Genomic DNA, 22,262 nt, shown 5'->3' with positions numbered 1-22,262 from the left:
AAGAACTTTACACCAGAACTCAAAATGATTCCTTATTCTAAGGCTTACAGTATTATAGTTCCACACCCTTTTTTCCCTGAAAAAATCATTTAAAAAAATTACCCAGTATTACACACCGAAGTATTTAGGGTTCAAAGGGCATGATGCCTGGAACTGACTTTCGAATGATTTAGGAAAAATAGTATGCATGTGTATAGAGAGAAAAAGCATGAAAGATAAAGCAAGTATGAACAATTAGTGAATCTGGGTAAAGAGTTCTTTTGTACTATCCTGGAAACTTTTCTATAAATTTGAAATTATATAAAAATAAAAAGTTTCTCCCAAATTTCTCCCAAATTCAACATTAGGTAAAGTATTATGAGAATAAATATATAAATCTATTCAACTTCTCACAATGTTTCGAAATCCCCTGTCTTTGAGTTGTCATTGTATTTTCTACACACTAAAACAAGCCAATCTAAACAGCAATATAATTCTCAAAGTGACTTATTTCATAGCAATGTACTTTTGGGTTGCCAGATAAAACACAGGACTCCCAGTTAAATTTGAATTTTAAACAAGAAATTTTACGTATAAGTATGTCCCAAATATTGCATGCAACACACTTATATTAAAAAATTATTGTTTATCTGAAATTCAAATTTCACTGGGCATTCTGTATTTTTGTTTACTATATCTGGTAACTGTAAATGTATTGAAAACTTTTAGGTTGTTAATTATGGATTATTCATGAGCCTCCCTTAGCATTTTCCTATTAAATGCTCAACACACTGACCATAGCTTTATTTATATTACATCTTCTCACACAAAATTCTTGAGAGACTTACATTTACTTAGTTTTAACACATATGAATTTGATAGTCCTGATTTTATTCAATATTAAACTTTAAAATTTGTACCACATCATCAAAGCGTTACTTTTACTCACAATATTATACATAAACTTAACACAATTAAAAAAAAATTGTTTACTTAAAACAATATAATTCTCCTTTTACAAAAGCAGCTTTATATAAAATGTTTGGCTTAAGAATGTCATTGCTCTTATGCCTCTGAATGAAATTCCACTCTTTGGCCTTCATAGTTCAGAAACAGGCACAATTCAACTTGTTTTCTGTTTTCTTTAATGAATATTTTGTAACAAATTCCTGAAGTTTTCTAATTCTTTCACACTTGTGGAAATTCTGTAACGAAAAAAAAAATTCACTCAGAAGATAATTTAGATACTTCTTCTCTGTTATTCAACACTGCATTTTTAGAGCACAGAAAAATTTTCTAGTAATTTATTTCAATACATTTAAAGTTGTATAAACCATTTAGTCAATTTTGATGTACTTGAGTTCTTAATTCGACATGGTAAAACCAAGATAATACTGCCCTGAAATTATTTATTTTTAAGTATTCAAAACTTAGTATTAAAGTTCTAAAATACACAATTAGAAACTACATAAATATTAAAATACTTAGGTAATTTTTTTTTCTTTTCTTTTCTTTTTTTTTTAAGTAGGCTCCACACCCAGTGTGGAGCCCAACACAGGGCTTGAACTCATGAACCTAGGATCAGGATCTGAGCTGAAATCAAGAATCGGACACTTAACCGACTGAGCCACCTAGGTGCCCCAAAATACTTAGGTATTTAAAGTATTCATAAGTATATTCACATGCTTAGTATTCAAAGTACGTAAATATAAATTACATAAGCATTAAAATATGTATTTTAAATATGCATAAGTTGGAGTGCCTGGGTGGCTTGGTCAGATAAGCATCTGACTCAGTTTCAACTCAGGTCATGATGTCAGGGATATGAGACCAAGCCCTGCGTAGGGCTCCCACTCAGCATGGAACCTTCTTGAGATTCTCTCTCCCTCTTCCTCTCCCCCTGCTCACGCATGCTCTCTCACTCTAAAATATATAAATAAATAAAATCTTTAAATATGTATAAGTATACGAATACTGAAAACTAATCAATATTCCACATTTAGTAAATATACAAAGAATCAAAGCTTTTGGACTATAAAAAGTGAAAATAGTAAATGTGTGACCAAATTGTTTTCACTACTTTTCATAAAAAGTTTGTTCATTATTTTAAGTGTATTTTAGTTCTGCTTTCCACCATGAAAAAAGTAGCTGAATTCTCAATGAACTGTATCCATCAAGTTTCTGTGTACTAGAGAATAATTTTGAAGGTCAGTTATTTCAAACCCAAAATATTAAATCATAATTTTTTTAAAGTGAAGAAATGTAGTCCTTAGAAAATGTAGCTTGTATAAATCTCTGCATTCTTTACATATGAAAGGCCAAAAAGAAATGCATCTATACCTAAATTTTGTAATGTTAAGTTCCTTATTTCAAGCTTATCTTCCAATCATTTTCATGAAAATTTATTTTTAAAGAATTATTAATCTTTTTACAGGATGGTGAAAAAGAAATTTTATATGTATGGCTTATATTACACAACATGATTTTTTCAGGACCTTCAAAAAATATTTGGGCAGCACAAGAACTACTTTTAAATAATTAGAAAAAAATGTACAAATTCAGTAAGATGAATATGGAAGTCCAATCAGTAATCATAATTATAAAAATCAATAGATGAAAGTAAAGAATATCACCTAATGATTATGTGTGTGCACATACTTCAAGTATTTCATAAGATCACAGAATTCGGTAGTGAGATAATTTCACTAAAAAGGATATTCCTTACCCACTTTTAGACTTACCTGGCTAACAGAAATAATTTCAGTACACTCAAACTCACCTTCCAAATGCATTAAATAATGATACTATTTCTTGTCGGGTTAGATGGAATTCATAGCTGGGCCCGCTTTCTGGCATATTTGCTATCAATTTCTCAGAAAACAAAATCTTCAGAGCAGTACCCAAACCCTGAATCTATTGCAGAAATAAGAAAAAAATAAAAGTCAGAAAATTCTTTGCGCAGAGAATAAATGAAAAATAAGATTGAACTTAGATTTGCTTACCTGAAGCTTTCCCCATAGTCGACATTTAAAACAACCAACACAATCCATGATTCTTGAAATATTTCTAAAATGCAGTCGAAAGTCCTCCTAAAAACAATTTAACGAGATTTTTATTAAGATGTAGCATCTAGTCAAACACTAAAGTATTTTCTGAGTGCCTTCTACGTGCCTAGCCCTGTGCAAGGGATCCTAGAGGGCACCGAAAAAGAGGAAGAGAATTCAAATCCACGTTCACGGAGCACCTCCTGCATACCAGAATCTACATATACAACTTCATTTCATCCTCACCACAAATCCAGAAGTAGATTTATTATAATCTATACCTAATGAATTAAAAACACAAGACTCAGAGGTTAGGTTGCCTAAATTCCCATACGTAGTAAACAGCAAACTTAAACCCCAAGCCTGCCTGACTCAAAAACTAAACTCTCTGCAAATATACACAAAAGTAATGGAGCTGAAGTGTTCTGTTTTATGTGATGTTTTTGTTGCTGTTGTTGTTGTTGTTTTATGTGATTATTAACTACATGTGAACATGAGAGGAAGGGGAAAGGAGGAGGCTGGCATCATTTACCAAAAAAAAAAAAAAGAAAAGAAAGAGAAAGAAGGACAGAGGGGGTGGGATAAAGGGAGGGAGAAATTTCAAAATATGGCTTCATATTAAAGTCCTGCCTTCTGGTATTAATTAGGTAAAACAATCAGATATTTTATTAATATTATTTTATTATAATATTTTTAATTTTTAAATATATTTATAATTAATTAATGTTATCATACCAAAATATGCAGAATATAGTGAACAGCCAATCATTTTTTTTTTTTTACCAATCTTGAGAAGGAAACCATTACAAGTACCATGAAGCCCTCTATGTATCCCTCCAAAGTCCTATATCCTACTTTCTATAATCTGAATTTGGTGTTTATCATTCCTTTTTTTTGTTCCTTTTTTAAATACTTTTAATACATATGTATATATCTATGAACACTAAGGTATTATGTTGTTTATAATTGGACAAAATGAATCCAGCTCATCCAAAAGTAGTATATGTCCTTCAGGGATAAGTAAAAAAGAAGGTAAATCAAGGACACAACCTTCTTTTACTCCAACGGAAATTATTAATCAATCCACCAAGTGACTCCCTCTGTCCTGGACTTACATTGGAACCCCAAGGTTACAGTATTTTAAGCAGGAAATTAGACATTCAGTCATTCATTCATTCGAGAGAGAGCACGCAAGCAGGGGTCGGGGAAGGAGCAGAGGGAGAGGGAGGGGGAAAGAAACTCAAGGAGACTGTGCTGAGAGTGGAACCCCATGCAAGCTCCATCCCATGACCCTGAGATCATGACCTGAGCTAAAACCAACAGTCAAATGTCCAACATCTGAATGAACCACCCAGGTGCCCCTTGACATACTTTATGATTGAAAATCCATTATACCAATCAGTCTACAATTTGAGGAGCATGTAGCATTTCTCTCTTTTTTTAATGTGATAAACCACATACAGGGCTCAACCAGAAAAGAACACGACCAAAGATCTAAAAGTGGGAATTAATCAGCAAAAACTGGTACCCACTATTCAAAGTAGACCTCAATTCATTTTGGGGATAGTTCTTCCCCAGATGCTTTATTCAGCTTCAGAATCTGAAACCGCTGTAATATATAAAAGATTTTTAATGGATCCCAGATTTTGTATCTTTATTAATACAAATTTTGTATTAACTTAATATAAACCCCATATTATTAATATTATTACCATATGTTAACAATATTCTACATCTTCTGTTTCTGTACCTTTTGGACTGAGTTCAGTAAGAGATAATTTGAATTTTAAACCAACTTTTAAAAAATATTTACCCAGTAATATTACTCTAAGTAAATTTTGGTGATTTAAGGCTTCCTTTAAACTTGTGTTTCGACCTTGAATTAAAGAAAAAAAATCACACTTTTAACAATAATAACAGCATAGTAAAATTACTCTAAAGTAAATGTTCCCATCCTATGAGGTGCTAACGTCTGGAGGATTTAATAGTTATCATAAGGGCCTAAAATCCATATGTAGATAAGCACTGTATACAGACAGAATAGATAAGTCATAGGTATGCACTATAAATTTCCAAATGAATATAAATATTATGATCAATAAAACACAATTTTTATTTAAAAAGTGTTACTAAATGCATAGTGGCCTTTTGGCAATTACATTTTCACAATCAATATATACTAAAAATACTACTGTCATGGGGAGAGGCCTTGAAAGTTTTTGACTTTAGAGACTCTCACACTTGTAAAGGTTGGAAGCTTCTGTTCTAAAAGACTATGCTTGCTTTTGTAGACATTGTCTAAGTTCAGTATTTGGATATGTTTGTTGATTCAAACACTTGAATGTGGCAGCTCTTGAGTAAATCTTTGTCTGGCATACGCAGAGAGTAAGCATGGTTGCTTACGATAGCCAAAATAACACTGCAAAATTAAAACCCAGTACAAGTGCGTAAGCTAACGTAATATGCAGAACCAAATTAATAAGCTAGAAGTTTACAAGATCAGAACAAGAGAAAATATCTGACCTCCACAGGTAACAATGTCCAATAACCTAAATACATCCCAAAGTTATCTCAGATTAGAAAAATTTATGATCCTTAAAATAACCAGAACCTACATCACTTATACATTCTTGTTTAGGTATACAGCTTTTAGGTCAACACTTAAAATTACAGTCAGGGGCGCCTAGGTGGCTCAGTTGGTTAAGCGACTGCCTTGGGCTCAGGTCATGATCCTGGAGTCCCTGGATTGAGTCCCGCATCAGGCTCCCTGCTCGGCGGGGTGCCTGCTTCTCCCTCTGACCCTCCCCCCTCTCATGTGCTCTCTCTCTCTCATTCTCTCTCTCATAGATAAAATCTTTAAAAAAAAAATTACAGTCAGTGGGTAGAATGATCAAACATGCTGTGGTTATCTACTGTAATTTACATTCAGGGAAACCAACTGACCAAAAAACAATTCTCACCCAATTCTTAAATGTTTTAGAAGCCTTCAAGTGAGCACCTACTCTATCTTGAACATTAAACAATTCTTTCATACCATCTTCTATTTCTAACCATATATGATAGAGTATAAAGCAGACTAGATGAGATTTTTAAAATGAGCTTATATACACCTGAAACTAGTGTAACAATCTATGTTAATTATAAAAAAATAAAATTCGGGTGGGAGGAGCAAGATGGCAGAGGAGTAGAAGAACTAAATTTCATCTAGTCCCAGGAATTCAGCTGGATAGGGATCAAACAATTCTGAACACCTACGAACTCAACAGGAGATCGAAGAAAAGAATAACAACAACTCTCTGAACAGAAAAGCGACCACTTTCTGGAAGGTAGGACATGCGGAGAAGTGAATCCGAGGCGATATTCGGGAGGATAGACGGCGGGGGAGGGGGCATCCGTCGGCCGCTTCTGGCAAGTGATAGAGCCGTGGAACACAAAATTGGAACTTTTAAGAAGTTGGCTCCGCTGAGGGACGACACTCCGGTGGCTAAGCAGGGGGTGGAACCCTCGTGGGACAGTGTGGTCTCAGGACCCTTGGGGTCCCAGAAAGACCGGGGGTGCCTGAGTGCAGGAGAGCTCCCAGGTATCAGAGCGGGGAAGCCGGCTGCAGAGACAGAGCCCAGGCGCAGGCTCTCAGCTCGGGGTCGCTATAAACCATGATCCAGGGCACAGTCAGGCCACTGCTCCTCCAGCAGGGACCCAACAAGTGGCAGATCTGGGGAGACTCACCTTCTTCCCCCAGGAGGAGAGGCGCGGGAGCACACTGCAGGGATCTGCTGGGTTTGGAGGCTCCACACGGGGTCGTGTCCCAGAGATAGAAATGCTCGGTCACAGGCCGGGTGAGCACAGAGTACGGCCAGAGACCAGGGAGATGGGAGTGATTGACTTCTTTTCCCTGGGGGCACACTGAGGAGGGGGGCCCCAAGTTCTCGGCTCCTCGGGGGCGGAGATTGGGAGGCCGCCATTTTCACTCTCGTCCTCCAAAGCTGTACGGAAAGCTTGCAGGCAACAAAAGCTCCCAAGAGCAAACCCCAGCAGATTACTTAGCCCGGACCGGCAAGGGCGGGGCAATTCCGCCTCCAGCAAAGACATCTGGGAATCACGGCAACAGGCCCCTCCTCCAGAAGATCAGCAAGAACAGCCAGCCAAGACGAAGTTTACCGATCAATGAGAACAGCAGAACTCCAGCGCTAGGGGAATACTGCACATAGAATCCACGGCTTTTTTACCATGATTCTTTAGTCTTTCAAAGTTAATTTTTTAAATTTTCTTTCTCTATTTTTTTTTTGAGTTTTTCCCTTTTTCAACCAACAACTTATCAATCCCTTTTTTAAAAATCTCTTCTATTTTTCATTTTTAGAGTCATATTCTATCCCTTCATAGTAGTTAACCTTATTTTGGTATATATACATAAGTTGTTCTCTCTTTAAAATTTTGGGATACAGTTGCTTCTAACAAACAAAATATACCCTAAATCTCTAGTGTATGGCTTTGTTCTAGTCTCCTGCCTGATCACATTCTCTCCCTTTTTGTTTTTTTAATTTCTCTTCATTCTTTTTTCAACCAACTTCTTGTCTTATCAATTCCTTTTATAAAATCTTTTATAATTTTCATCTTTACAGTCATATTCCATCCCTTCATCATATTTACCCTTATTTTTGTACATATATAAGTTTTTCTTTCTTTAAAATTTTGGGAGGCACTTTCTTCTAACAGACCAAAATACACCCAAAATCTAGTGTGTGGCACTGATCTATGCACCAGCCTGATCATATTTGATCATATTCTATTTTTTTGTTTCGTTTTTGTTTGTTTTTATCTTTTTCTTTTTTTCTTTCTTTCCCTTTCTTTTCCCCTGGTTTCAGGTCTTTTCTGATTTGTTTAGTGTATATTTTCTGGGGACATTGTTACCCGGTTAGCATTTTTTCTCTCATTCATCTATTCTCCTCTGGACAAAATGACAAGATGGAAAAAATCACCTCAACAAAAAGAACACGAGGCAGTACCAACTGCCAGGGACCTATTCAATACGGACATTAGTAAGATGTAAGAACTAGAGTTCAGAATGATTTTAAAGAGACTAGCTGAACTTGAAAAAAGCATGGAAGTTATTAGAGAAACGCTTTCTGGAGAAATAAAAGAACTAAAATCTAACCAAGTCAAAATCAAAAAAGCTATTAAAGAGGTGCAATCAAAAATGGAGGCTCTAACAGCTAGGATAAATGAGGCAGAAGAGAGAATCAGTGATATAGAAGACCAAATGATGGAAAATAAAGAAGCTGAGAAAAAGAGAGATAAACAACTACTGGATCATGAGGGCAGAATTCGAGAGATAAGCAATACCATAAGAAGAAACAACATTAGAATAACTGGGATCCCAGAAGAAGAAAGAGAGAGAGGGGCAGAAGGTGTATTGGAGCAAATTATAGCAGAGAACTTCCCTAATTTGGGGAAGGAAACAGGCATCAAAATCCTGGAGGCACAGAGAACCCCTCTCAAAATCAATAAAAATAGGTCAACACCCTGACATCTAATAGTAAAACTTAGGAGTCTCAGAGACAAAGAAAATCCTGAAAGCAGCTCGGGACAAGAGGTCTGTAACCTACAATGGTAGAAACATTAGACTGGCAACAGACCTATCCACAGAGACCTGGAAGGCCAGAAAGGATTGGCATGATATATTCAGAGCACTAAATGAGAAAAATATGCAGCCAAGAATACTATATCCAGCTAGGCTGTCATTGAAAATAGAAGGAGAGATAAAAAGCTTCCAGAACAAACAAAAACTAAAGGAATTTGCAAACACGAAACGAGCCCTACAAGAAATATCAAAAGGGGTCCTCTAAGCAAAGAGAGAGCCTAAAAGCAACATAGACCAGAAAGGAACACAGACGATATACAGTAACGGTCACCTTACAGGCAATACAATGGCACTAAATTCCTATCTTTCAATAGTTACCCTGAATGTAAATGGACTAAAAGCCCCAATCAAAAGACACCAGCTATCAGATTGGATTAAAAAACAAGACCCATCGATATGCTATCTGCAAGACACTCATTTTAGACCCAAAGACATCTCCAGATTGAAAGTGAGGGGGTGGAAAACCATTTACCATGCTAATGGACACCAAAAGAAAGCTGGGGTGGCAATCCTTATATCAGACAAATTAGATTTTAAACCAAAGACTGTAATAAGAGATGAGGAAGGACACTATATCCTACTTAAAGGGTCTATCCAACAAGAACAATTGTAAATAATCTATACCCCTAATATGGGAGCAGTCAATTATATAGGCAAATTAATAACAAAAGCAAAGAAACACATCAACAACAATACAATAATAGTAGGGGACTTTAACACCCCCCTCACTGAAATGGACAGATTATCTAAGCAAAAGATCAGCAAGGAAATGAAGACTTTAAATGACAGATTGGACCAAATGGACTTCACAGATATATTCAGAACATTCCATCCCAAAGCAACAGAATACACATTCTTCTCTAGTGCCCATGGAACATTCTCCAGAATAGATCACATCCTAGGTCACAAATCAGGTCTCAACCGGTACCAAAAGATCAGGATTATTCCCTGCATATTTTCAGACCACAATGCTTTGAAACTAGAACTCAGTCACAAGAGGAAAGTCAGAAAGAACTCAAATACATGGAGGCTAAAGAGCATCCTACTAGAGAATGAATGGGTCAACCAGGAAATTAAAGAAGAATCTAAAAAATTCATGGAAACCAAAGAAAATGAAAACACAACTGTTCAAAATCTTTGGGATGCAGCAAAGGCAGTCCTAAGAGGAAAGTATATAGCAATACAAGCCTTTCTCAAGAAACAAGAAAGGTCCCAAGTACACAACCTAACCCTACACCTAAAGGAGCTGGAGAAAGAACAGCAAATAAAGCCTAAACCCAGCAGGAGAAGAGAAATAATAAAGATCAGAGCAGAAATCAATGAAATAGAAACCAAAAGAACAGTAGAACAGATCTATGAAACTAGAAGCTTGTTCTTTGAAAGAATTAATAAGATTGAGAAACCCCTGGCCAAACTTATCAAAAATAAAAGAGAAAGGACCCAAATAAATAAAATCATGAATGAAAGAGGAGAGATCACAACCAACATCAAAGAAATACAAACAATTATAAGACATATTATGAGCAACTATATGCGAGCAAATTCGATAACCTAGAAGAAATGGATGCATTCCTAGAGATGTATAAACTACCAAAACTGAACCAGGAAGAAAGAGAAAACCTGAACAGACCCATAACCACTAAGGAAACTGAAGCAGTAATCAAAAATCTCCCAACAAACAAGAGCCTAGGGCCAGATGGCTTCCCAGGGGAATTCTACCAAACATTTAAGTAAGAATTAATACCTATTCTTCTGAAACTGTTCCAAAAAATAGAAATGGAAGGAAAACTTCCAAACTCGTTTTATGAGGCCAGCATTACCCTGATCCCAAAATCAGACAAAGACCCCATCAAAAAGGAGAATTACAGACCAGTATCCCTGATGAACATGGATGCAAAAATTCTCACCAAAATACTAGCCAATAAGATCCAACGGTACATTAAAAGGATTATTCACCACGACCAAGTGGGATTTATTCCTGGGCTGCAAGGTTGGTCAACATCCAGAAATCAATCAAAAGAAAGAACAGAAACCATATTTTACTCTCAATAGATGCAGAAAAAGCATTTGACAAAGTACAGCATCCTTTCTTGATCAAAACTCTTCAGAGTATAGGGATAGAGGGTACATACCTCAATATCATAAAAGCCATCTATGAAAAACCTACAGCGAATATCATTCTCAATGGAGAAAAACTGAGAGCTCTCCCCCTAAGGTCAGGAACACGGCAGGGATGTCCACTATCACCACTGCTATGCAACACAGTATTAGAAGTCCTAGCCACAGCAATCAGACAACAAAAAGAAATCAAAGGCAACCAAACTGGCAAAGAAGTCAAACTCTCACTGTCTGCAGATGATATGATACTTTATGTGGAAAACCCAAAGACTCCACCCCAAAACTGCTAGAACTCATTCAGGAATTCAGTAAAGTGGCAGATATAAAATCAACGCACAGAAATCAGTGGCATTCCTATACACCAACAACAAGACAGAATAAAAACATAAAAATCTTTAAAAAAAACAAACAGAAGAAAGAGAAATTAAGGAGTTGATCCCATTTACAACTGCACCCAAAACCATAAGATACCTAGGAATAAATCTAACCAAAGAGGCAAAGAATCTATACTCAGAAAACTATAAAATACTCATGAAAGAAACTGAGGAAGACACAAAGAAATGGAAAAACATTCCATGCTCATGGATTGGAAGAACAAATATTGTGAAGATGTCAATGCTACCTAGAGCAATCTACACATTTAATGCAATCCCTATCAAAATACCATCCACTTTTTTCAAAGAAATGGAACAAATAATTCTAAAATTTGTATGGAACCAGAAAAGACCCCGAATAGCCAGAGGAATGTTGAAAAAGAAAAGCAAAGCTGGCGGCATCACAAGTCCGGACTTCAAGCTCTTTACAAAGCTGTCATCATCAAGACAGCATGGTACTGGCACAAAAACAGACACATAGATCAATGGAACAGAATAGAGAGCCCAGAAATGGACCCTCAACTCTATGGTCAACTCATCTTTGACAAAGCAGGAAAGAATGTCCAATGGAAAAAAGACAGTCTCTTCAACAAATGGTGCTGGGAAAATCGGACAGCCACATGCAGAAGAATGAAACTGGACCATTTCCTTACACCACACACAAAAATAGACTCAAAATGGTTGAAAGACCTAAATGTGAGATAGGAGTCCATCAAAATCCTAAAGAACACAGGCAGCAACCTCTTCGACTTCAGCCGAAGCAACTTCTTCCTAGAAACATCGCCAAAGGCAAGAGAAGCAAGGACAAAAATGAACTACTGGGACTTCATCAAGATAAAAAGCTTTTGCACAGCAAAGGAAACCGTCAATAAAACCAAAAGCAACCGACAGAATGGGAGAAGATATTTGCAAATGACATACCAGATAAAGGGCTAGTATCCAAAATCTATAAAGAACGTATCAAACTCAACACCCAAAGAACAACTAATCCAATCAAGAAATGGGCAGAAGACATGAACAGACATTTTTCCAAAGAAGATATCCAAATGGCCAACAGACACATGAAAAAGTGCTCAATATCGCTCGGCATCAGGGAAATCCAAATCAAAACCTCAATGAGATACCACCTCACATCAGTCAGAATGGCTAAAATTAACAAGTCAGGAAACGACAGATGTTGGCGAGGATGCGGAGAAAGGGGAACCCTCCTACACTGTTGGTGGGAATGCAAGCTGGTGCAGGCACTCTGGAAAACAGTATGGAGATTCCTCAAAAAGTTGAAAATAGAGCTACTCTATGACCCAGCAATTGCACTACTGGGTATTTACCCCAAAGACACAAATGTAGTGATCCAAAGGGGTACACGCACCCCAATGTTTATAGCAGCAATGTCCACAATAGCCAAACTATGGAAAGAGCCAAGATGTCCATCGACAGATGAATGGATAAAGAAGATGTGGTATATATATACATACACACACACACACACACACACACACACACACACACACACAATGGAATATTATGCAGCCATCAAAAAACCCGAAATCTTGCCATTTGCAATGACGTGGATGGAACTGGAGGGTATTATGCTGAGCGAAATAAGTCAATCAGAGAAAGACATGTATCATATGATCTCACGGATATGAGGAATTCTTAACCTCAGGAAACAAACTGAGGGTTGCTGGAGTGGAGGGGGGTGGGAGGGATGGGGTGGCTGGGTGATAGACATTGGGGAGGGTATGTGCTATGGTGAGCATTGTGAATTGTGTAAGACTGTTGAATCACAGACCTGTACCTCTGAAACAAATACATTATATATTAAAAAAGAAAAAGAAAGATAGTAGGACGGGATAAATGAAGGGGGGGAAATCGGAGGGGGAGATGAAACATGAGAGACTATGGACTCTGAGAAACAAACTGAGGGTTCTAGAGGCGAGGGGGCTGGGGGGATAGGTTAGCCTGGTGATGGGTATTAAAGAGGGCACGTATTGAATGGAGCACTGGATGTCATACGCAAACAATGAATCATGGAACACTACATCAAAAACTAATGATGTAATGTATGATGATTAACATAACATTAATAAAATAAAATTTTAAAAAAGTAAAATAAAAATATAACTCGGGCACCTGGCTGGCTCGGTCAGAAGAGCATGTGACTCTTGATCTCATGGTCATGAGTTTGAGCCCCACCTTGGGTGCAGTGATTACTTAAAATAAATAAAAATAAAAATAAAATTTAAAAATACTTAAAAATAAATAAATAAAACTCATGTTACTGTTCAAATCCACGATGTTCACCATAAACTACTTTTTCTTAAGAAAGTAAATCTCTGATATTAACAAGTTTTACTTCTTTATTATAAAAGAATTCAGAAAAATTATCTGTTAAACTCAATAGGACAGCAAAGGTGAGTATTTCAGAGTTTTGATAAAATTAAAACATTATGAGCAATATTTTTAATCTGCACAATATAAAGAGTTGATGCCAAAACACTTTCCAAAAAACCAGCAAGTGTACTAAAAATAAGGAAGAGAGTGAAAATAGTAGAAAAAAAAAAAGCCTTATTACACTATCTTCCCCTCACTTCCCAGTTCCTGGAAGATGCCTGGGAGGTTATATAAGCACTGAAGTATGTATTTCTAGCAAGAATGCTTTCCGTAGGAGGTAGATGGGAAATCAAAAATAACTATTATTTAACAGCAAAAAAAATCGGTGCAAGAAGTATTGTTTGCAAACTGCATAAAATCAGGTTCTTTCCTTACAGAAAGAAACAAAGAATACAAAACAGAGGAATATTGTCATAAATACTCTGAAGAAATCAGATCAAGCCCAGTGCTCTTGAGAGCTGCCTGCCTTTACTTACTTATAGCTTTGTAACAGAGAACAGTAATACAATTTTACTTGAGTCCCCAAATAGACTAGAAATCTACTGAGGGTAGGAGCTGTCCCTTCCTTTAATGACAAGAATCATATTTTCCACACAGTGTTTAATAAGTCTTCCTAGTAGTATTTTATATTTGTACAATTTTGATGCAAATATACATAAAGATGGTCTTGTGTGAGCTTATATCTCTAATAAGAGACAAGACAAAAACCAATCCCCATTTTGTAGGGCATCACATCTTCTCTTCTGCTGGCCTCCTAAACCTTTCATTCCCAATGAATAATATGAATGACAAACCTTGGCCCCCTCCCCCTAAAGAGGACCCTTTAATTTATCCAAAACCATCTTCAGAATTCTCCTCAGCAAAAGACAAATACTACCATTCATGCTCTGGATCCCTTTCCTTTAATTTATAACTTCTATTTCTTATGAGACCATCAATGTGAAAGCCATCTGGAAAGTGTGGAGTGACACGCTTTGTTACTTTGAACACAACACAAACGAGATCTTAAGTTGGCCTGCCTTTGCACTTCCTTTTTTGGAGGAAAAGAATGATTATGACTCTGGCTTTTCTTATAATTTCCTAATATAGAATAAGATTTATTGTTAACTATAAAAACAGGGCTTACATTCGCACCTGCGTAAGAGTTTGAATCTAACTTAAAGAATGAAATAATTACCTTCAGTTTGTTTGCTTCTTTCTTATCCCCAGCAAAAAAGGAATTCTCATCAAAATGCAAAGGAAATGACCTACATGTTAAAACAGAGAGGATTCATTTTCAGGTATTATAAAATATTAAAAGTCCTGCTAAGATAACATTTTGCTGGCTGGTGATGAATAATATAATAAAAAGAGTAGAAAATCTAGTAAAATCAACACTCTGTTGCCCCAAAACAAAGTCTTATCCTCAAATCTAAAACAACTGCATAAAATAGAAGTCTGGCCCCAAACCCAGAATGTCCAACCACATACGAAAATAATGTAGGTATCAAATACTACAAGAATGACTCTGAAAACTAAACACTTGTGCCATTTAGTACCTAAGTCAAAACAAAAACAAAACTCAATTCCAAAAGACCTATAAGCAAAATTAGCTTTTAATTATTATTATTTTTTAATAATTTTCCTTTCTTGGGCCACCTGGGTGGCTCAGTCGGTTAAGCATCTGACTTCAGCTCAGGCCATAATCTCAGGGTCCTGGGATTGAGCCCCATGTGGGTCTTTGTGCTCAGCAGGGAGTCTGCTTCTCCCTCTCCCTCTGCCCCTCCCCCCTGCTGGTGCTCTCTCTCTCTCTAATATAAATAAATAAAATCTTTAGAAAAATTTTTTCCTTTCTCTAAACTGAGTATTTTAAGAATTGAACTTTGATACCACTTGTGACTCTCCTATTAATGTTTAAGTTGTACAAGTCATAATATGGAATTTACTTGATTTCATGAAGTATTTCCAAAAGCAGCATTTTCTTTTCTGCATCGTGAACTTTATTTCCAGTGAAGAGTTGAAAATCTGGGCGCTCAAAGAACGGTACCACTTTAGATAAAGCCCTTAATTCTATTAAGTAGAGAAAATACAAGTTCTTAAGCCTTCTTGGACCCTCTCCTTCAGTCAAAATTCCATCAAATCGCTGCTGAAATTCTGTAATGTTGTGTCCCCATTTCTTTTCCAACCAAGTTTCTGAGAAGAAAAAAGAATTAAATATTAAAATCTGAATTTTAAAAGTTTCAGTTTACTTACATTGGGTTACTTATGCCTACAGAAGTATATCTGAAAATACAGAACAATGAAAGCTGCTTTTCATAATTTAGCTTTTAATGGTTCTACATTAATATTTTATCTTCTAGAACCCATCCTTAGTAGGAAAATAAATTTACTGTTTTACTGAGAAGTATGACTTCACAGAAATCAAATTTCTAAATATAAACATATTTATAAAACCAAAATACACAATTTAAAAATGACGACCTGAAATTACTGGTAAGTCTGAAACTCTATTTAAAATTCAAGTTACTGTATTTTGTTCCTGAGACATAGAGATACTTGAAATTCCAAAAGAAATAGGCTCCTGTTGAAAATCAAACATGGTCTTGTTTTGCAACAGCATTTTTAAAGCATAAAGAGCAGCAGAAAATACTTTTACCCATTAAACTCCAGGCCTGAAGTTGGCACACAAATAAAAGGGTTTTAATACAGTAAAAATATCTAATGAGTAACAAACGGGACCATTAGGAGCTATTTTAACTCCCACAACAAAAGAGTATTTCCAAAGAGATGTGCACAATTCTGAGCAGCTTCTTAAAAGAATCTGTAATTTCTACAGTTCTTACATTCCTGATTACTACCATTTAAAAATTAATTTTTAATGCCTAATATTCAGTAGGGTCAACTTTGTCCCACTAAGGTAAATACCAAAAAATTTTAAGAATATCTGAAAATAAGTATGGTAAAGTATTTTTTTCTTTTTGTTTTTTTTTGTGTGTATTTTTTTTAAGTATAGTAAAATAAATAAAAGTGAATGTCACATACCTTGTAGAAGATATCGTGCACTCAAATGCACATTAATGCTTGCATGCAGGCCAGATATAAGTCTGTAGAATGCTCTTTTTTCTACGCAGAGGCCTAAAAATAGTAATTTGGTAATTGAAATTTTATATGTGAAACATACCATTTTAAAAATAATTTCATATGCCTTTAAAGATGAGAAAAATTTTTAACATTTAAATTTAAGTTTCCAATTACCTTCTAGCCAACTGTAAAAAGTGTTCTCTGAAATTAAAAGAAAAAGAAGTCACAAAGTTGTAAAAATGCCAGAATGTTAAGTTTTTCAATATATAATAGTAATCTGTGCCAAACAGTGATTTAAAAATTAACGAAAGGTCTAGGGGCGCCTGGGTGGCTCAGATGGTTAAGCGTCTGCCTTCGGCTCAGGTCATGATCCCAGGGTCCTGGGATCGAGCCCCGCATCGGGCTCCCTGCTCCGCGGGAAGCCTGCTTCTCCCTCCCCCACTCCCCCTGCTTGTGTTCCCTCTCTCGCTGTGTCTCTCTGTCAAATAAATAAGTAAAATCTTTAAAAAAATAAAAATAAAAAATAAAAAAATAAAAAACGAAAGGTCCAAATTTTATTTGCAATTTATCCAAAGGGAGAAGAGGAGTTCTTGCTGTGGGTTCAACTAAGTACCATTCTCTTGCTCAGTCTCTAGAAAGTTTCAGTATTGCCTTAGGTAGCCCCCATCTCATAACTTCCCAGATAAAATGTTTCATATGAGGTCAGAACACAGAATTTAAATAATAAATCAATGCAAGGAAAACTACTTAGCCTTGAAAACAAGTGATTCTATGAAAATTAAGAACTCATTATACGCTTTTCTAAAATTTTTTTAGATATTTTATTTATTTATTTATTAAGAGAAAGAGAGAGAGAGAGTGTGCACACAAGCAGGGGGAGCGGCAGGCAGGCAGAGGGAGAGGGAGAAGCAAGGAGCCCGATGCGGGGCTCGATCCCAGGGTCCTGGGATGGAGCCCTACATCGGGCTCCCTGCTCAGCGGGAAGCCTGCTTCTCCCTCTCCCACTCCCCCTGCTTGTGTTCCTGCTCTCTCTCTCTCTATCTCTATCTCTCTCTCTGTCAAATAAATAAATAAAATCTTTTAAAAAAATTATAAAATAGAATTGGTGGTGTATTACTTGCAATATTGCTCATGGTATTTCATGCCATTCAATATTTCAAAGGAGCAATACAAGGAAATGTTACAAAAACCAAATACCACTTATATTCTATGACCCAATAAGATCACTGTTCATATACTTAGACCTGGTAATTCTGCTTTTAGAATTATGTTCTAGGGGCGCCTGGGTGGCTCAGTCGGTTAACTGTCTGCCTTCAGCTCAGGACCTGATCCCAGTGTTGTGGGATAGAGCCCAGGATCAGGTTCCCCACTCAGCTCGCTCTCTCTCAAATAAATAAATAAAATCTTAAAAAAAAAAAAAAAGGAATTATGTTCTAAAGAAATAACTCAAATGGTGGAGGGGTCAATAATTTGTACAATGATTATGTTATATATAATTGTTAAAAACTGAAATAATCAAAATGTACAGTAAGCCTAAGTTAACACGATAGGATATTATATAACTAGGTAACATGGTAGAATAATATAATACTATTTAAAATGATAAGAATGTGGACCATGCCAATACATGAAATGTTTATTTGAAATAACATATGAAAAGGCATAGAAATAATTTTTATAACTATGTAAAGATTCTATGTATACATTTACGAGAGATGGCAAACATTGAACATACAGTTCTTTTGACTAAAGCTGCTTATGGTAATATTAAAAATGAACTAAACAAGCATAAAAGTAATAAAAGGAATGACAAAGAAAATATGCAATAAATTAGACTATCTAAAAACTTAAAATACCTGTTTGTCAGAAAACTTCACGAGCGAAAGGAAAAGGCAAATAACCAAGTAGGTTGAATGTATGTTACAAACACAACAAAGGGACAATATTCTTTTTTTTTTTAAGATTTTATTTATTTGAGAGAGAGAGAGAGCATGAGCAGGGGGAGGGGCAGGAGAAAGAGAGGGAGAAACAGATTCCCCACTGAATGCAGAGCCTGACTAGGGGCTCAATCCCAAGACCCCAAGATCATGACTTGAGCCAAAGTCAACTGAGCCAGCCAGGTGCCCCAAAGGGATAATATTCTAAATATATAAAAAACTCATAAACTGAATAAAAGTGCTAAAGTGCCCATTTAAAGTGGGCAAATAACAGAAGTAGAGAATTCACAAAGGAAAAACCACAAATGTTAAGAACATAAAAATCACTCCATTTCACTAGTAATAAAAAATGCAGATTACAACCATAGAGATACCACTTTTAACAATAAAGATAAAAATATTACAATACTTCAAGCTGACAAGGGTCAGGTATAACTAGCAGGCACACTGATTGGAAGGGATACAAATTCGCACATCCTCTCAATGACAAAATGCAATCTGGTCATACGTATCAGGAGCCTAAAATGTCCATAACCTTTGATTCAGTAAACCCATTTCTAGAAATCTAGGCTGTTATGGATAAAATTCATATGTTGAAGCTCTAAGTCCCCAGGGGATGGTATTTGGAGGTGGGGCCTTTAGGACGTGATTAGGTTTAGATGAGGTCTGAGGGTAGGGTAGCCATGATGGGATTAGTGTCTTTATAGGCAGAGACCAGAGCTCTTTCTCAGCCACGGAGGACACAGTGAAAAGGCTGGCCATCTGCAAGCCAGGAAGAGAGCACTAAGGAAGAATCAAATCTGCCGACATTTTGATCTTATACTTCCCAGCCTCCAGAACTGTGAGAAAATAAACGTCTCACTTAAGCCACCCAGTCTATGGTATTTTGTTAGAGCAGCCTGAGCCAAGCCATAGGCTAAGGAAGCAAGCATACATGGGAAAAATAATATACAAAACTATATCTAGTATAAAAATACACATATGTAAATAATAATTATCAAAATGTTGGAACACCTGGGTGGCTCAGTCGGTTAAGTGTCTGCCTTCCGCTCAGGTCATGATCCCAGGGTCCTGAGATGGAGCCCTGCATCGGGCTCCCTGCTCAGCAGAAAGTCTGCTTCTCCCCCCTGCCTGTGCTCTCTCTCTCTGACAAATAAACAAATAAGATCTTTTAAAAAATTTATCACAGGGTGCCTGGGTGGCTCAGTTGGTTAAGCAACTGTCTTCGGCTCAGGTCATGATCCTGGAGTCCCGGGATCGAGTCCCGCATCGGGGTCCCTGCTCGGCGGGGAGTCTGCTTCTCCCTCTGACCCTCCGCCCTCTCATGTGCTCTCTCTCTCCTCTCATCCTCTCTCTCAAATAAATAAATAAAATCTTTAAAAAAAAAAATTTATCACAATGTTAACAGAGAAGCAGTATGAGATAGTAACTGAGAGCATGAACCTTGGAGCCAAACTAATTTCAATTCCAACTGTGCTTCTTACAAGTCATACATGATTTAGCTGAGTTGCAAATCCTCTCTGGCACTCATTTTCCTTGTCTATAAAATGGAAATAAAAATAATATCTTCTAAGAACGCTGGAAGGATTAAATGAAATCATACTTGTAAATTGCTTAGAAGAGTAGTACTGGCATGTAGTCTTAGCCATTACCATTATCAATTATTTTGAGGTTGTGGGATTACAAGTGATTTGTCTCCTTATAAAAACCTTCAGAGTTGGGGCACCTAGGTGGTGCCGTTGGTTAAGTGTTCGACTCTTGGTTTCGGCTCAGGTCTGATCTCAGGGTCATGAGATTGAGCACGGTGTCAGGCTCCACGCTCATTGTGGAGTCTGCTCTTCTAAGACTATTTCTCCTTTTCCCTCTCCCTTTCCCCCTGCACACACAAACTCTCTCTGAAGGTTTTTTTTTTTTTTTTTAAGATTTATTTCTTTCTCTCTCAAATAAATAAATCTTAAAAAAAAAAACCTTCAGAGTTTTTGTTTTGTTTTGTTTCAAGTTTGGGACCATGAATCAGGGGGAATGGGAGTGTAATACTACTTGGGACCTAGTCTTCCAATGAAATTTTCAGTTCTGTTCCTGAAGTAGCTATCCTCAACTTTACATGGTTGTGATCCAATTAGATAATCACCTAATGAGATAGCTGTCAGGGATAACTCTTTCAAATCTGACCAAAATGAAAAATTGTAAATATACTCATAAACAAGATAATTTCTCTAAAGATAGACTCCACAAGCTAACAATATTTTCCCTGACAATGAGAGACAGGATGAGGTCTTTAAACAGTATTGAAAAACTGAAATAATATCCTCTAAAATAGCTAAGAATACCCAAGGTAGAATAAAATCTCTCAAAACTGAAAATTATAGGGAAGAGGGCAGAAAAAAAAACCCTGAAAATTATAGATGACTACTAACAGTAATAAAATATGAGTCATCTTTGGAAGAATAATCTCAGGCTAAAGAATTTTTCTTCCAAATAGTACAGTTCTGATTCAGTATTTTACTTAGCTATTATTGTTACAATAATATAAAGCGTAATAAAAAAGCAATGTTATCAGACATTGGTATTCTGTTACTTAGACAGAATACAAAAGCAATTTGTAAAACAAATGTTCAGAAGACAAAATTTTGAAGGAGAGGAAAGGGATACTTCACATTTTAGCAATTTCATCTAGCTGGACTAAAGCTAAGTACTGCCTTGTCTTTTCATATGGTTAAACACATGGCCTTAAGAATAAGAAAAATCATTTTAGGGGTGCCTGGGTGGCTCAGTCGGTTAAGTGTCTGCCTTCGGCTCAGGTCATGATCCCAGGGTCCTGGGATCAAGCCCCACATCAGGCTCAGCGGAAAGCCTGCTTCTCCCTCTCCCACTGCCCCCTCCTCCCCCACTTGTGCACTCTCTCTCTCTCTCTTTCAAATAAATAAAATCTTAAAAAAACAAAAAGAAAAATCACTCCAATTTCACTCAGAAAGCAAAAAGATTCTCACAAAGACAAAGTAAACCTAAAATACTTCGAAAATTTTAGCATTACAACTAAAATAGTTGGCAGTAACTACCCCCAAGAGCGAACGCAAGCCTTGGAAGCAGGTAGAGCAACAATGTGACCATGCCTAGAAGCTTCCTCTATGGACCCAGCAGATCCTAGAGGTCTGCTCCAGGAGTAAAGGAGAGGAGGTTTTCCCTGACAGAAGCTGGGCGGGGCGGGGCGGGGCGGAATGCCTAGCTTCTGCAAGCAGTGGGTAAAATGCACAAGTGAATTATCAGAGGCTGAGGCAGGTTGTCGCTACTGCCTGATCCCAGGCACAGTCATTTTCCCTTAACCTGTGCTTTCAACTCCTGAATTTTAGATAAACAGGAGTTCTTAGAAGTAGGAAGAAAAGTTTGCCAAATAAACATCTGAATGTATCAGCAAATTCATATATATATACGATAAAGAAATATTTACCTTCACTTTTCCCTGAAAAGCAAAACAAAATGTTGATTATTATAAAGTCCTTCCAGATGCCACTTTAAAATGCTATACTTCCACAAAAATAAGACTTTGTAGTTTTAGTCCATCAGTTCACCCGTATAAAGCAAAATCTGAGGGAGACACTTGTGACACAACCCTATCTAGTGGCAAATAGGAATTATGCCAGATTCGCTTCAAGGGCATCATCTCCAAGAGCCTGGGTAAGGAGTGGTTTCAGCTCGTACAAGATTTTTTTTTTTTTTT

The 22,262-nt window shown here is 36.6% G+C and overlaps 1 protein-coding gene across 13 annotated transcripts in view; it reads right to left on the bottom strand.

Moving 5' to 3' along the window:
* Positions 1–599: 599 nt before the first annotated feature.
* ERO1A (endoplasmic reticulum oxidoreductase 1 alpha) overlaps positions 600–22,262 on the bottom strand; it is a 54,770-nt gene continuing 33,107 nt past the window's right edge. For 5 of the 13 annotated variants that reach the window (XM_044917783.1, XM_044917778.1, XM_044917779.1 and 2 more), the window contains 8 exons: positions 21,993–22,004; positions 16,782–16,808; positions 16,569–16,661; positions 15,473–15,719; positions 14,725–14,794; positions 2,982–3,068; positions 2,759–2,892; positions 600–1,184 (listed from right to left, as the gene is read on the bottom strand). In XM_044917783.1, the coding sequence (XP_044773718.1) occupies positions 1,124–1,184; positions 2,759–2,892; positions 2,982–3,068; positions 14,725–14,794; positions 15,473–15,719; positions 16,569–16,661; positions 16,782–16,808; positions 21,993–22,004 (731 nt within the window). In that variant the 3' untranslated portion in view covers positions 600–1,123. Of the gene's footprint in view, positions 1,185–2,758; positions 2,893–2,981; positions 3,069–4,528; positions 4,633–14,724; positions 14,795–15,472; positions 15,720–16,568; positions 16,662–16,781; positions 16,809–21,992; positions 22,005–22,262 lie in introns of those variants that run through there. The other 8 variants (XM_044917776.1, XM_021701378.1, XM_044917777.1 and 5 more) reach the window with 7 other exon arrangements.

This window comes from Neomonachus schauinslandi, chromosome 9 (assembly GCF_002201575.2).
Source record: "Neomonachus schauinslandi chromosome 9, ASM220157v2, whole genome shotgun sequence".
Taxonomy (NCBI): domain Eukaryota; kingdom Metazoa; phylum Chordata; class Mammalia; order Carnivora; family Phocidae; genus Neomonachus; species Neomonachus schauinslandi.
The sequence above is the reverse complement of the archived record's forward strand: the minus strand, read 5'-3'. Positions and strand labels throughout refer to the sequence as shown.